Genomic DNA, 16,660 nt, shown 5'->3' on the forward strand with positions numbered 1-16,660 from the left:
CTCTTGGCAGGCTTCTAGGCGAAGGGAACATGGATGAACTGATCTTACACTGGAAGGAGAGGGATTCCGAAACTGTTCAGGTATGGGACTGTGGAGTTGATGAGGGCTTAAACGATTTGATATATACTACTAATATTAAGAAGGCGCATCTTCTTTTCGGTAGCTCATCACGTAAGAACTTCAAAGTTAAACGTGTTTGATTTGAGACGATTTTGGAATAGCTGACCCCATGAGAAGTTTCGATGCGTTTGACTGAGGACATAAATATGATGGAAAGACACGTCTTGATACAGTGAGGACAATCTCGAATTTGGAACGTTATAGAATATGCCACATTGCATGCTGGGCCACTATTTGAATCATCTGTGAGATTTTGTGAGTACTGGGATACATAGCTCTCGGGTTCTTCTTGTCTTATTATTTGGACATGACTCTCAAATGGTTACGATATAAACAAAAATTCAATACATTTATCAATTTAATGTCGCTTTTAAAAAAATAGTATTCTTATTTTATTTATTTACAGAAGTGGTTAACAGGTGAAGATAATTGTTTCGGGTATCCATTCATCTATAAATAGTAGTCTCTCTTTTCATGTTTTGCACACTGAGAAATTACACCTAGTATATATAGCAAATTCTTCCATTTTTATAAGTCTGGGAAAATGCGTGAAAATATTCGAGTTTTGGCCATGGTGATGGTGGCTATGAGCCTATTTTCTTTTGTCTATTCTGACCAGGGAACTGTAACTTATTATACACCACCTTACGTTCGTAAGTGTGTTATACAACATATAATGTTAATGTTAATAATACTAAATATGGTTGAGGTTGATATCTTAAATATTTTGGATGTAAACATGATTTCTACTTATGACAGCCTCGGCATGCCATGGTTACCAGAATGATGGGGTGATGATTGCTGCTGCGAGCGACACAATCTATGGCAACAAAGCAGCGTGCGGCCGACGATACAGTGTTACATGCACAGGAGCCACAAATAAAGGAGTCCCGCACCCTTGCACAGGCCAGAGTGTTGTGGTTACTATAGTAGACTATTGCCCGCCGGGCTGTCGAGGCACTATTGACCTCTCTCGAGAAGCCTTTTCGGTTATTGCGAATCCGGATGCTGGAAAAGTCTACGTCGATTTCCATGAGTAAGCATGACACTGACACACTCACACACATAATATATAGTCTTATATTTTATTTAAAAAAATTATATCTTTTTAATGTAAATTTGAAAAAAGTGGATCATTATTTAACATAAATACAAACATTTTGTAACATCTTTTTGTTTTTTCAGGGTCTGAAGGGGTAATTTGCTGAAGACGTACATCATACGAAGCATAGAGTGATGCATGCCTGTTATGAAATAATAACAATTTGAGCAGTTTCTTCCAATAATTTTTATATATATTATATATATATATATATAATTATATATATATATATCTATATATGTGTGTGTGTGTGTGTGTGTGTGTATGTGTGTATGTATATTTTAGTAATGAGGACTGGCTGCTGCTCGTGTCAATACAATAATGTGAGAATTTGCATTTCGTGTGAAATATTATGTAGTGTTTAATTGTGCTTTATTAATTAAGTGTGTTTATGTACCATCGTTTAAGTTTTCAAATGTGTATATATATATATGTATATGTATATATGTTCTCGTGAATGTTTAGATAATTTATTCTAATGGAATATTTCTCAAATGTAAAATAAGTTGCACCGTAAATATGAACCAACTAACTTCCAAAATATTATTTTACATTAATTGTTTATCAACGTCATCTATACTATATTATTAAGGTATAGAATTTCATAGTAACTAATTTCCAAATGATTTGTAAAAAATTTCTATATAAATTTATTGGTGAAACATTTTCTGTTTTTCCTAAAGTGACTATATTTTAAAAACTTTAGATTATATTTAACTGAGGATAAATTAAAGATAAATAATTGTTAATGAAATATATTTTAAATAATTCATCATCTTTTAAATTTATTTTTATATCTTCCTATTATATAAAAATAGTTTTTCTTCACATCAATTATAGTTTGAAAAAACATTAAAATGTTACAAGTAAATTTTTATCTATTTATTATTTTGACACACAAAGTGTGTGTTTTTAGTGCTTGTTTTTTTATGAAACATACGTAAGGAAACGATGCCCCAGCATTTTGTTCCAAAAATGAAACGTCCAAACATAGTGAAATTAGGGGTGTCAAAATCAGACACGATCCACCAACCCGATACGGTTCAACCTGTAAAAAATCAGGTTTGAGTTTGGGATTTTCGGGTTTGGGTCAGATCGGGTTAGACCCAATAGCTGACCCGAAAAAAATGATTAGGTTGGGTTGGGTTCGGGTTGACCCGAAAATTTTATTTTTTTTAAAAAATATATAATTAATAAATATTCCCTATATTTTTATATATTGTATGTCTGAAAAAATATTTATGGTATATTTATATCATAAATTTTCATAATTTAATATTTATTTTGAAAATTTTTATTTTTTAAACAATTGTTTGTTTGATTTAGTAAATATAATTTATTTTTCTACAATCATTTTCAAATTTAAATCATATATGTGAGGGAGATTTTATTATTATGTGTTTAAATTAAAATATTATTATTTTTGAATTTTATTTAATTTTCTTTAAAAATTTTTTATAAAAAATTCAAAATCAGATTCTTCGGATTGATCGGGTTGATTCGACTTCAGGTTCGGGTTGAGGGTTTTCGGGTTGGCTCGGGTTTGGTTCAGGTTGAACAATTTTTGAATAGTACTATTGCTCAATCCGATCCAACTCATCCAACTCACCCGAATTGACTACCCTAAGTGAAATACCTTTTCTTTGTTTCTCACACGATTATAATAAATATATACGATATTGGATTAATGGGTTCACACGTATACTGTTAAAAACATAGGACAAAACATGTTTTGTATATCTATGGGAAAATTGTTTATTTTTTTTGTTTTTGTTTTTGTTTTTTTTAATATTATATGTTTGTCTATTTGTGATTTTGGTCATCTGTATTATCAAAATTTAGTTTTAATCAAGTATTTTTCATTTTTTTCAATTTTAGACATTTTTTTTTATCAATAGTGCTGATGTGACACTATATATGTCAGCTCCACGTCAGAACTGCATTTGTACCACATCAGCACAACGTCGGAAAATGACTAAAATTGTCAAACAAACAAAGATAATTAAAACTGAAATTTGATAATATAAATGACCAAAATCGCAAATAGACAAATATACTAGAAAAACAATTTTCCCCGCATCCAATTATAATATACGAGGAGAAAACATAAATTTATTTTAACAATTTCTTAATTTTTTTTTTTAACCCAGCATCTCCTAAAATACATAAAAACAGACTTCGCTGTTGACAATTTTTTTTATTACATTTTCCTCGCTAGGAATTATTTAATTAATTAATGTTGAGACCTGAGAATATAGAAAAATAAAAATTTAATATATAAATTTACATAAATTTCAATCTAAAATATGATTGTTTATTTTTTAAAATATTATCCCACGTTTATAACTATGGATTTATAGGATAACATTATAATATAGAAAATTATATTTTGACAATGTAATTACAATTTTTCTATTTTTAATCCCGTTAACGGTGAATCTACATTTTTAATTCTATAATTTGCATGTTTTTCTTAAAAAAAATTTGATAATATTACGGTGAATTTTCATTTTTATTCCTTTAACTTGTATACGTTTTCATTTTGGTCTATTTTTTACTAGAGTCTAACATGTTTACGGGTAAAAAAAGTACCAAAAATGAAAAAAAATACAAATTAGAAAACAAAAAATGAAAAAAACAAAAACAAAAACACATATAAGTTACGATACTGAAATGAAAATTCACCATACCGTACAAAAAATAGAAAATAATTGGAGTTATAGAACTAAAATGCACATTTATTATTAATAGGATAAAAAATGGAAAAAATGTAAATTACATAACAAAAAATGTAATTTTCTCCATCAGAAAATCATCATACATTAGTATTCTTTTAAAATAAAATGCCATTAATCAAAATATCAAATAAAGACATTAAAAAAATTACAATCGTCAAATATTTAACTAGCTCAATTAAATTGATTATGTTGAAAAATAAGCGAATTTCAATATTTTATTATTTAGTGACAGAGAAGTATTGCAACGTAAAGATACATCTCCCAACGTTAGCAGATAAATTCCTGTTCTCTGCATTTTAATTCAAGTACGGCACATTTATTTATTTCCACCAGGAAAATGCTAAATTATCAAAGCTTATTCTCGGTAACTTTATCAACTTTATTTATTTTCGATCTTTCAATCCAAATTTTAAGCCCTGCAATTAAAAACAATCAATATCAATGTGTCCTTAACTCTAATCAATTTTAACATGTAATTTAATATTAGTTAATTAATTACACCGAAAAAGTGAGTAAAAAACTATAATTATAATACTAAAAATAGTATATGATAAAATCTCGTCTAAATACATCACAGTATAAAACATTCCCACACATAATTGAAATCAAATACATACAAACAACCCATATCTCCGAGACATATCTCAATATATACTGTGTACCAGTGGATAGAAAATCCAATCATATAGATATATACACTGGGATAGACGACTCAATCTCAACTGATACATGACTCCCTCCAGAAGCACCTCTCTAATCTCATGATAACATGTGGTATCTGTCATTGTTTACACATAACGACAATAATAGCCCGCCTTGGGGTAAGCAAACGCCCAATATAGAACAACCATAATAAATACAACATGTATCGATAAAATAATATATGACAAGACATGAAATTAAATTAAATGCATGCATATCGTGGATCTATCAGGTCAATTGCTCATCCATCGAGCATGTATCATAATCAAATGAATCGATATATAATCATCGAAGCTTGAGCAGACATACTAGCCTCAGTTAATTATAAGAGAATATTCATATATATTAGCATCGACAAAACGCCACCAAATCCTCAATCTCAATCATTCATCGTAGGAGCCACAAATAAATATGTCTTTACGGGCCGCATAAAGCCAGACAATCATCGTGTTCACAAACCCCAGAATCAATCTCGAATCCAATTGATTGCAGGGTATCCAAGGATCATATCTATAACGTGCATGTCATGTATCGATGTATGTATAAAATGATGCGTGTTAACAAAATATTTTTTTTATATATCGATCGATCAGTCAAAAATATCTGTATGTCACATCATATCAATAAGACACATATACTGAAACGACCTCGATTTTTTTTTAAACCATAAATTCTAAATTACTAAATAAAATAATTTAACAATTTAAATTTCAAGTGCATAAAACAAAATCCTAGATCATCACCTAACCAAAACTTCCTAAATTGACCTTTAAAAAGATCAACTAACAATAAATAAAGCATAAAAATATTTCTAATAAAAAGCATGAACATAAATCTTTAAATCACAAATCTAATAAGCTAGTGCGGAAACATAAAGGCCCTCGGGTGTGTACTGCTGCGCACTCGATCGACTCAATCGTCACCGCCTCCAAAAATCATCAAATCCTGCATCATACAAACCTAGTGAGTCTAAAGACTCAACACGTTCTAAACATGGATAGCAAATAATACATATACATTCACATGTATTTAAAAATCATATTTTTATTTAAAATAATCTTTTTAACATAAATAAACCATTAAAAATCTTTTATGTATAATTAAATCATAAATAGTAAAATCATTTTAAAATAACTTTAAGCATAAATAAATCATTTTAAAAATCATTTAAAAATAGCTTTAAGCATCATCATAAATCATATATCATAAAAATCATTTTTATCATAAGCTTTCAATCATATATCATTTTGGGTGAAGTTTGATCCTTGAAAGTGACTAGCTTTTATCCTTTGGTCGACTGCAGTCTTAGCTCCACATGGTCCATGGGGGTGTGCACTAGGCTCCACCGTGGAAATACGATCGTTGGGGTTCTCTCGGGGGCCTTTTCCCATAGACGGGTTCCCTCGGGGGCCTTTTCCCAAACAGGGGTTCCCTCTGGGGCCTTTTCCCGTAAATCGGTTCCCTCTGGGCCTTTTTCCCTCACGTTATGCCCACAAAATCATATATCATAAATCATATCTTTTGTCACATTCAATTCACATTACTCAAAATATTTTTTCTTTTCTTTTAAAATCATAAAATACGAAAACTTTCCAAAAATAGCATTTTAAACAGTATAAATTGCACAGCTTTAACATAAATAATAAAAATACATATTATCATCAAAATCATCATTTAAAATCATATAATATCATTTAACATTTGTTATGATCCTTCTGGACGCTGCCAAGCGTTTATTAATTTTCTTAAGTGTAAAAAGACTGTTTTGCCCCTGGACGTAAAAATTCTCGAATTTATCTTTTTCTCACATTTAATGACGTAGAATTATTCTAAATAATTATTTAAGCTTACATGAATTTTCTCATATTTTTATTTGGCTTAAATGATGACTTTTAATTTAATCTTTAAATGTGACGTATTAATGCGTTTTAATTCCGAACTAAACCAAACCTTAATGTAAAATTCTCAAATTAAAAACTTAGACTTATAATAATTATTTAAGCTTAAAACTAATTTTCCATAATTTTATGAAACTTAAAATTAGGCGTTTCAATTAATTCGTTAATTAGCGTTTCGTGCGGCGATTAAATCCCGGAAAATTCCAAAACTCATTATTTTGATCCCAAATTTTAAACATAACATTTTTGGTATTTATTCTACACTTCCAAGTCATGAGCCACACCAGTGGACTCATGGATTCAATTTTTGTTCTTAAATTTTTGAAATAGACACCTTAGTGAACCTACCGAGCCATCTCCCAATTTACTCGAGCCACGCTCGAGCCACCTTGAGCCAAAACCTAGCTAACCCACCTAGGCAGTCTCTTGACCAAGCCCAACCCAAAGAACAAGCCCCTAAGTCGCTCAAACTCTCCTGCACAGAAGCACCAAATTCTGCATGCGTGTGGGGTGTGTTTCCTTGGGTGTTAGGACTCCTAACTAGTCTAGGACTCTCCCAACCGAGCCACCACCGAACCCACCTGTACCTAACCATCCCTGGATCACACCTAGACCATACCCAGACCAGCCCAAGCCCTGGAACTCACGTGCGAACCACCTGAAGCCAGCACCACAACCTGCGCACCATGGAGCTTCCTCGCGCTTCTCACGTTTATCTCGAGCCAGCACTGGCCCAAGCCACCCCAGCCCCTGGCCCGAACCTTAACCATCTCCCTAGGACCCTGATGGACCTACCCAGCTCGCCCTTAGCCCCGCTGAAGCCCCCTCCCGAAGCCCAGCTGTGTGCAACGCGTGGGGGAGAGTCCCACTTCACGTGGACTCTTCTCCAGCCCCTAGCTCGAACCCTAGCCGCCCTAGGACCAGACCCCGACCTAGACCACGACCCTTAGGACCCAACCCCCAGCCCTGGTCTAGCCCCAAGCCCCCATGCATAGGAACCGAACCCTTTGAATTTGCACAACCCATAACTCACGGTTCTCTTCTTTCTGAAATTTCCTTGGGTTCCAGCTTACTATTCTCCATTATTTATCATGTTTTAGTCCATAATTAAATCATATTTTTATAATGTATTGGCAGCTTAACCCTTGGATTCGTAACGTTTTTCGAATAAACGTAAAATCGTTAAAACTTTGAAAAAAACGCATTCTACCGTAAAATAATCGAACTCGCATATTTTTCATGCATAATCAATTAAAACACACATATTATGATTTGTATGATGTTTAAAAGAGGTTAGGAACGTGCCTTTGCGTTTATAACGCTCGAATATACGATCTTCGGCAAGGGTGCGACGTTGGATGACCGGACGACGAAGAACTCCTAACCTTTTCTTCTCCCCAAATTTTTGAAATTGTGGTGTGTGCTTGGTGTGTGTTTTACGGCTGATGGGTGAAGAATTGTGGTGTTAAATGACCTAGGTTTAGCTATTTGTAATTTAATTAACATATTAATGGGTTTAGGTTTTGGGCTTGCAACTTAAGGGTAATTGGGCCTACTTAAATTAATTAAATTGGACCGAATAACACTTAATTAAATAAAACATAAAATTTTATAAAATAAGTTTCCCAAAAATAATATTTTTGATATTTTAAAACTCCTTTTGCCCAAAACCGGCTTCCCGGGAAAAATCGAGCTCGATTCGTAAAATAATTCGAACTCCACCATTTTTAGAAAAATAAAATCATTTTTTAAATCATATTAGGAAGCCTTGCCATCAATTAATTAAAAATACATATTCTTGTCTTAGTCGTCTCCGGTCTCCTTTTCCCTGTCTATTATCGAATATTCGGGTAAAATCCTTATTTTCATGAAATCATGTCATATAATCATTTAATCATGCAATTTTACATTTAATCATATAGTAAACATCATGCTAGCACTTAAAAGCAATTAAATAAAACAATTAAGCAATTAAAATATTTTTGCATGCATGTGGTTTACGTGGACTGATTTTTCGGACGTTACAATTCTCCTCCTCTTAAATAGAATTTCGTCCTCGAAATTTTCCTTGACTTGATGATTGCAAAGCTTAGATTCCCTTATTCATCTCAAACTTAACCGGTAACCCTACAATTCGGTCCTCAAAATCTTGAAAATTGCAATTCTAACCCAAAAATTTCCCAAAGTAGACTCCTAAATCCAGCTCAAGTAGTGCATGCACCCTATTTTTCTAAGTTCTTCAATATATCAAACAATTCCCACTACCCAAAATGCATTTAAAATTTTCATGCAACATGCAATTAACATGTATATCATATAAACATTTAAAAGAATTTTAAACATATAAAATATAAAGCAGTAAAAACTCACATATTGGAGGTGTGACTTCTTGAGCTTCTCGAAGTGACAGCACACAACCCTTTGGGGAAAACCTCGGCTCTGATACCAACTGAAACGACCTTGAATTTTTTTTTAAACCATAAATTCTAAATTACTAAATAAAATAATTTAACAATTTAAATCTCAAGTACATAAAACAAAATCCTAAATCATCACCTAACCAAAACTTCCTAAATTGACCTTTAAAAAGACCAACTAACAATAAATAAAGCATAAAAATATTTATAATAAAAAGCATGAACATAAATCTTTAAATCACAAATCTAATAAGCTAGTGCGGAAACATAAAGGCCCTCGGGTGTGTACTGTTTGTAGAACCCGTAAATCAGTCTACGTATAAGCCATGCATAATTCTAGATTTTTAAAATTTAATTGACTTCATTGCATGATTATTTTAAAGGCATTTCTTTGAAGTTAATTATTTTATTATTTCATGCAGTAGTTTGATTTTTAGCATTTCAGTGAGGCCGGACTGGAGTTGGAGTTTTGAGATAGAATTTAAGATTCGAGAAATATTTCCAGAAGTTAATTTAGCTAGCAAGTAAGTTCATTTAAGTTAAAAAGGATGTTTTGAGGATTTAATTTAATTACTTGAGGTGATTAAGAAATAAGTTCATTTAAGTTCCAATAATTAAGGGTTAATTCACTAAATTAATTAGGGATTGGTGAGGCTTTTAAGGATTATAAATTTACTAGCTAGATAACATTTTTCCCTTCCCTTTTAATTGTTAAATTTCGGCCACCCCTTTTTGTTGATCAAATAATTCATTTGCCAACTCATCATTTGACCAATTCTTTGTTATCTTTTAGCATGCTAACCTTTTCTTTTGGTAATCAACTTTAATTAATTAATTATTAGAGCTTATCCTAGTCTACATTAGCAAGCTAAAAAAATCGGCCATCACCTTCTAGATGCATCCATCAACCCATTTGATATCAAACTACAATTCAAATTTTGAATTTGAGGGAGACTTGGTCATACCTTTGTATCCCTTGATTATTGGATCTCCCCCTCACTATCCTAACCATCACTCCCCCCTCCATTATTTCGAAAATCAGAGCCCTTTTCAGAGTGAAAAACCGTGAGAATTCAGTGGGAGATAGGAGAGAAAAATCGAGTAAGAAGAAAGGTAGAAAAGGAAAGAAGCGCTCCATCTCCTCCGCGCCGAGTCGTCGTATTCTTTTCGTTTTTATTTCAAACGATAACCAAGGCATGTCTAGATTCTTTCAAACCTCAATCAAGTCATATTAGCAATTATTTTTCAGTATGTGATCATGTTTTATCAAGAAAAAAAATCGAGATGCATGTCCAAATATTTTCGAAACCATGGTGCAGATTTTTTTGACTTTCCTTGGCAAGCTTCACGTTTCCTCTTGTTTAGTGGTTTCAGGTGGATGGTTCGACTCCAGGCTCCCAAGGCGGCTCCTAGACATGTAATAGGATTCATTAGGACCATGTTGGTCCATTCAAATCAGCCCCATGCATGATGGAACCGAAAATGACAGCATCATTCCTCCACTGCCATTTTGTGCTTCGAAATTTCAGATTTTTCTGTCAAGGGATTGAATCTGATCTTGGCTACCCCAATGGTCTATAGCCATGGTTAGATCACTCCCCTAGCATTTCTAAGACGTGACTAAGTCGCCCTTTTGGTGTCTTGGTCCATGGCTCATCGGTTTTTACATAAAACATCAAGAACAGCCCCCTCCCCTCTCAGCCCCTTCGGTTTTGACAGCACATGTACTTCGAGTTGGTTGGTTTGGTGTGGATCTTGGTTGGCCTATGGCCCTTAGCCACGGTTCATACCATGCCCCTAGATGTCTAGATCGTGCCATGGTCAATCAAATGGCCACTGGAACGACACGAGACAGCAATCAAAACAAAACACTACACACGCACGCATGAGGGCCCTCGGTAAGAACTTTCGGGTGGTTGCTGGAATGAGGCAAATTGTGGCTGGACTAGGGCCCTTAGCCATGGTTCAAATGATTCCTTGGGACGTTGTGGAGAGGCTTTGGTCGGTGGTTCAAGCTCCAATGGCCAAAAGTCTTGCAAACGACGCGATGCAAGCAAGGTTGCAGCTGCTGGAAATTTACAGCAAGTTGTTGTGTTGGTTCGGAGGCTCGTTTGAGTTCTTTGTTGGCTTTTAGCCTGTGGCCTTGGACTGGACAGTGCCTCATCAAGTTAGGAAGGTCGTGTTTTTGACCGTTCGTGATTCGGATCATTTTTGAGGTCGTACGAGAATTTACGGTGCGATGTGCCAAATTGACTCTCGAAATAGCGTTTCTTGTTTTGGCCTCCATTTCACCTAGATTTCGACCCTCATCATTTTAGGAGCATTAGTTCATAATTTTAAGCGTATTTTAATCATGACTATATGTCGGTTCAGTGTTGGTTCGGGTTGGTTCGGAGTCATGATTAAATACGAAGTCGGTAGACGTAATTGTCGCATTTTCAAACGTAAATTGCATGGTTGGTCAAGTTTAAGCTATTGCATATTTTTCATGACAGTTAGGTTGCAGCGAGCCTGGGGACGATCCAATCCAATCCAGTTGGTAAAATTACATGATTTTTCATTATGCCAGTTAATTATATTACGTGCATGAAAAATAAAAAATACTTATTTTTGAGATTTATGCGATATGGCTTGTGGTCAATTCACTATTATGGGAGTATTATTTTATACGGTCGCCAGTGACCGATCAGTTCAGTTTGGTACCACCCGGTCGCCAGTGACCGGCCAGCTCAGTTCAGTTTTATACTCCCCGGTAGCCAGTTACCGATCAGTTCAGTTCAGTGCAGAGGCCACAGGCGTAGACCATAATCTCAACAGAAAATTTTTACCAGTTATTTCAGTACAGGGCTCCAAGGAGCAAACATTTTTACTATGATTTCAGTTCAGTTATGCACGTATTATAATTGCTCAGTACAAGTTATTTTCAGTATGCCTCATGACATGATATTTTATCCCATGCACATTTTACTTCAGTATTTACTCGTTACCTACGATACTTGCATGCTGAGTCTTTAGGCTCACTAGACTTGATTGTTGTAGGTACTGATGAGGCCAGAGCCGAGGGCGGGGACCAGTGAGCCAGCTTGGGTCGGCAGTAGTGGCACCCGAGGACCTCAGTTTCAGCACTTGCCACTTTTTTTTTATGCTCAGACATTTTATCAGCTGTTGAATATTTTTAAATTGTTATTTTCGGCAAACTTTATTTTCTTCCGCTGCTATATTTTAATCATTGAACTTAAGTTATCAGTTGATTTTATGAATGAGGCACTCCATTTATTTAAAAAAAAAAAAAATTTTAATTTTTCGCAAATTTTCAAGCAAGGATTTTCGGGCCTCTTACAGTTGCACTCGATCGACTCAATCGTCACCGCCTCCAAAAATCATCAAATTCTGCATCATACAAACCTAGTGAGTCTAAAGACTCAACACGTTCTAAACATGGATAGCAAATAATACATATACATTCACATGCATTTAAAAATCATATTTTTATTTAAAATAATCTTTTGAACATAAATGAACCATTAAAAATCATTTAAGTATAATTAAATCATAAATAGTAAAATCATTTTAAAATAACTTTAAGCATAAATAAATCATTTTAAAAATCATTTAAAAATAGCTTTAATCACCATCATAAATCATATATCATAAAAATCATTTTTATCATAAGCTTTCAATCATATATTATTTTGGGTGAAGTTTGATCCTTGAAAGTGACTAGATTTTATCCTTTGGTTGACTGCAGTCTTAGCTCCACATGGTCTATGGGGGTGTGCACTAGGCTCCACCGTGGAAATACGATCGTTGGGGTTCCCTCGGGGGCCTTTTCCCATAGACGGGTGATGAAACTTAAAATTAATAATTTATTATATGTTAAAACCTGTATTTTAAAATTTAAGTTTCATTAAAATTATAAAATTATGTTATTTTAGTATTGTTTGTTTATATTTAATTGTCTTACTAAATATGTTTTATTTTCAGGTTTTCTACGTGTTGTTAGAATAATGATAACTCAAGCTAGAAAATTCAAATGGATGTGACTCAAACATGTTTGGAATCCTTGAGAAATTATCTACAACTTTGCAGAAGACATGATTGCCTAAAAAGATCCTTAAGATGATCAAATTGTGCAAATATCAAAAGGAGGACAAATTTACTTTTACTATGACCAACATATAGTAAAAATATCATAAATATTTCAATATTTAACCAAATGAGGTGAACCAAGTGGTCTTCATCTACAGACAATTCCCCACATGTTTGCCATTTTGAGCAGAGTCAAATTCGGTGATTAAAGTCATGGAACAAAGCATTGAAAGAAGGGACAAGGAATTGAACTTGGAGGAGACAAAGAATACTATTGCAACTACATGGCATTAATAAAAATTTTGACCCTTTCTCTCATTTGGCTATAAATAGAGGCCTTGTGCTAGCTTGAGAATCATTCTATCTCATTGTAAAATATAATGTGAGTGTGTATCAAAGTTCTAAGTTCCAATATATTTTCTTTCATGTTCTCAACTATGAGTGATATTTTAGTGTTGATCAAAAGTAAGCTTATGGCAAGATAAATCTATTATGTCAAGGTGAAGATGATGCATTCTTGGTGAAGTAAGATTGTTTATATTTTGTATATTCTTTCTTTATTTCTTCTCATTTAGCTAACTTATTTTTATTGTAGGTATAAAAATGAATTATTTGTTGTTATCAATTTACATCAAATGCTTGATACCATTAAAGTGGTTATCTTGATTTATTGTTTAATTTTGATACAATAAATATTTCATCACTTATTATTATATATATAGATATATATATATATATTTATATAATAATATCATAATATTTCATTTAGACGATAGCGTGGCTCTGCCGGTTGTTCTAAATGAAATATTATAATTTAATACTAACATCTAACAATCTAACATTTACTTTATCGCAACTAACTTTTATTTTTCGCATCTAACTTTTATTTTCTCGCAACTAACTTTTACTTTCTTGCAACTAACTTTTACTTTACCGCAACTAACTTATTAAATCAATATATTTCATTTAGGCAATAGCGTGGCTCTGCCGGTTGTTCTAAATGAAATATAATGATTTAATTTAACATTTACTTTATGCAATTATTTATTTATATAGTCATAATTATAATCATAGGTACCATATATAAAATATCGGTTAATTCGGTATTTTCTATAGTGGGAACTATATTATATTATGTGTGTGTTTAATTTTTTTGGAACCATTATTTATGGTGGTTTCTTTTGTTTTACTTTTAGTTAAACAATATTACATAAACCAAGAATAAATCCTCAAGCCTTGACAAAGTTTATAATTTGTAAACTTAATTCTTGCATTTGGTAATCTATAAATTAATAAATTTAAACTCAAAATAACCTCTCTGTGGATCGATCTCGTACTTACGAATTATATTACTTGCAGACAACCTACACTTGGGTGAATTATTATTTAAGTAGTAGCAAGTTTTTGGCGCCGTTGCCAGGGAGGTATAAATTAAGTTTATATTTGTTAATTATGTTTTATTTATAAGTATTGTATTGTTTTTTTTTTTTTTTGTATGAGTATTTGGAGTCGAAAAAAAGTGGTAGACTTATTCGAGTATCTGGAAATAATTTAAACATGGATGATAATTCAAATAATCAAGATAATAATAATAATAATAATAATCAAGAACATGATCAATTAAGAACACTTAGGCACCATATGAACCCTATTAGAACTAGTGCCCCATCTTGTTTAGTTTTTCCTCCTGATGCATCTAATTTCAACTTCAAACCTCAAATTATTCAATTTTTACCAAATTTTCATGGTTTAGATTCTGAAAATCCATATTTGCATCTAAGAGAATTTGAGGAAGTTTGTAACACTTATAATGATCAAAATTGTAGCATGGATATAGTTCGATTAAAGCTTTTCTCTTTTTCTTTAAAAGATAAAGCTAAAACATGGCTACAAAATTTAAGATCAAGTTCAATAAGATCATGGGAATAAATGCAACAACAATTTCTCAAAAAGTTTTTCCCTTCCCTTAGAACAAACTCTTTTAAAAGACAAATTACAACTTTTTCTCAAAAACAAGGAGAAACGTTTTATCAATGTTGGGATAGATATAAAGAATTACTTAATACATGCCCACATCATGGTTTTGAAACACGGAGAATAGTTTCTCACTTTTATGAAGGTCTAATACCTAAAGATAGGCAAATGATAGAATTCATGTGTAATGGAACTTTTGAAGATAAAAACCCAAATGAAGCTATGAAATATTTGGATTCATTAGCAGAAAATGCTCAAAATTGGGATAATATAGGCACAATAGAACCACCAACAACTAAAAACAATAATTCAACAAATGGGGGTGGTATCTATAATCTTAAAGATGATATAGATATTCAAGCTAAACTTGCATCTTTAGCAAGAAAAATTGAGTCATTAGAAATGAAAAAGAGTGGTCATTTAAAAAGTATTCAAGAAATTGTTTGTCATATATGTGATACACAAGATCATGCTACAAAAGATTGTCCAACATTACCTTCATTTAAAGAATGTCTCCATGAACAAGCAAATTATGTTAACAATTATAAAAAACCAATACTAGATCCTTTTTCACCATCATATAATCTTGGATGGAAAAATCATCCTAATTTTAGTTGGAGGGATGATAATAATGCACAACCGTCACAACAATATTTTCAAAATAACCAAAATCATCAAGGTTATATTCCTTATGTTACACCTCCAAGAAAAAACTTTGAAGATGTAATTCATGCATTTATCCAAAAGCAAGAGTCTATCAATATTCAAAACAGTCAATCTATGAGTGATTTGAAAGAAACTCTTGCAAAATTTGCATCTGCACTTAATATTCATGAAAAAGGAAAATTTCCATCTCAACCTCAACCTAATCCTAAAAATCAAAATCAAGAATTAAAAAATGAAAAAATTGATCAAATAAAATCTGTTATTACCCTTAGAAGTGGTAAAATAGTTAATGATCCATATAGTAATGAAAACAAGGATCATTTAAAATCAAAGAGTAAGGATGATAATCCTGATACTTTTGAGAATGATGATACCTTAAATTTTAAGAATAATATGGTGGATGATAAATCATCTAAAATAGTAAATAAGTCAAATAAACCTCCACCATTTCTTCATGCATTAACAAATCATAAAAAACAAAAAAGTGATTCTGATATCTATGAAGTTTTTAAACAAGTGAAGATAAATATTCCATTATTATATGCTATTAAACAAGTACCTTCTTATGCAAAATTTTTAAAAGACTTATGTACTGTAAAGAGAAAATTGCATGTGAAGAAAAAAGCATTATTGGCTGAACAAGTAAGTTCTATTCTTCAAAATAATTCTAGTTTAAAATATAAAGATCCTGGTTGTCCGACAATTTCATGTATTATTGGAGAAAATAAAATTAAAAAAACTTTGTTGGATTTGGGAGCAAGTGTGAATTTACTTCTGTGGGGATCCGGACGCTAATTCATTCCTTAATCGTCTTTAGGAATAATTCAAATAATTATAATAAACAGGGTCTAAATTTTTTTTTTAAAATACAAAGCGCAAACGTAATGTAATTCAATTCAAATTACATATTAAACATAAACATACAAATCTTGTATTATCTACAAGAATTCAACT

The 16,660-nt window shown here is 32.2% G+C and overlaps 1 protein-coding gene and 1 non-coding gene across 2 annotated transcripts; one reads left to right on the plus strand and one right to left on the minus strand.

Moving 5' to 3' along the window:
• The first annotated feature begins 649 nt into the window (after positions 1-649).
• On the plus strand, positions 650-1,160 carry LOC142528222 (EG45-like domain containing protein). The gene is made up of 2 exons (XM_075633254.1): positions 650-773; positions 880-1,160. The coding sequence occupies exons 1-2, from the start codon at positions 665-667 to the stop codon at positions 1,158-1,160; spliced, it is 390 nt and encodes a 129-aa protein (XP_075489369.1). The 5' UTR covers positions 650-664.
• A 13,879-nt stretch (positions 1,161-15,039) lies between these two features.
• Positions 15,040-15,150, minus strand: LOC142530253 (small nucleolar RNA R71). Its single transcript, XR_012816093.1, has one exon. It is a non-coding gene; the product is annotated as a small nucleolar RNA R71 (small nucleolar RNA).
• Between the last annotated feature and the right edge of the window lie 1,510 nt (positions 15,151-16,660).

This window comes from Primulina tabacum, chromosome 16 (genome assembly GCF_025594145.1).
Source record: "Primulina tabacum isolate GXHZ01 chromosome 16, ASM2559414v2, whole genome shotgun sequence".
NCBI classification, from domain to species: domain Eukaryota; kingdom Viridiplantae; phylum Streptophyta; class Magnoliopsida; order Lamiales; family Gesneriaceae; genus Primulina; species Primulina tabacum.

Bases quoted from the DNA above. Each gene is read 5' to 3' on its own strand.
- LOC142528222 (XM_075633254.1), top strand. From the start codon at position 665: ATGCGTGAAAATATTCGAGTTTTGGCCATGGTGATGGTGGCTATGAGC. The intron at 774-879 runs GTAAGTGTGTTA...TACTTATGACAG, and splicing joins TTATACACCACCTTACGTTC to CCTCGGCATGCCATGGTTAC.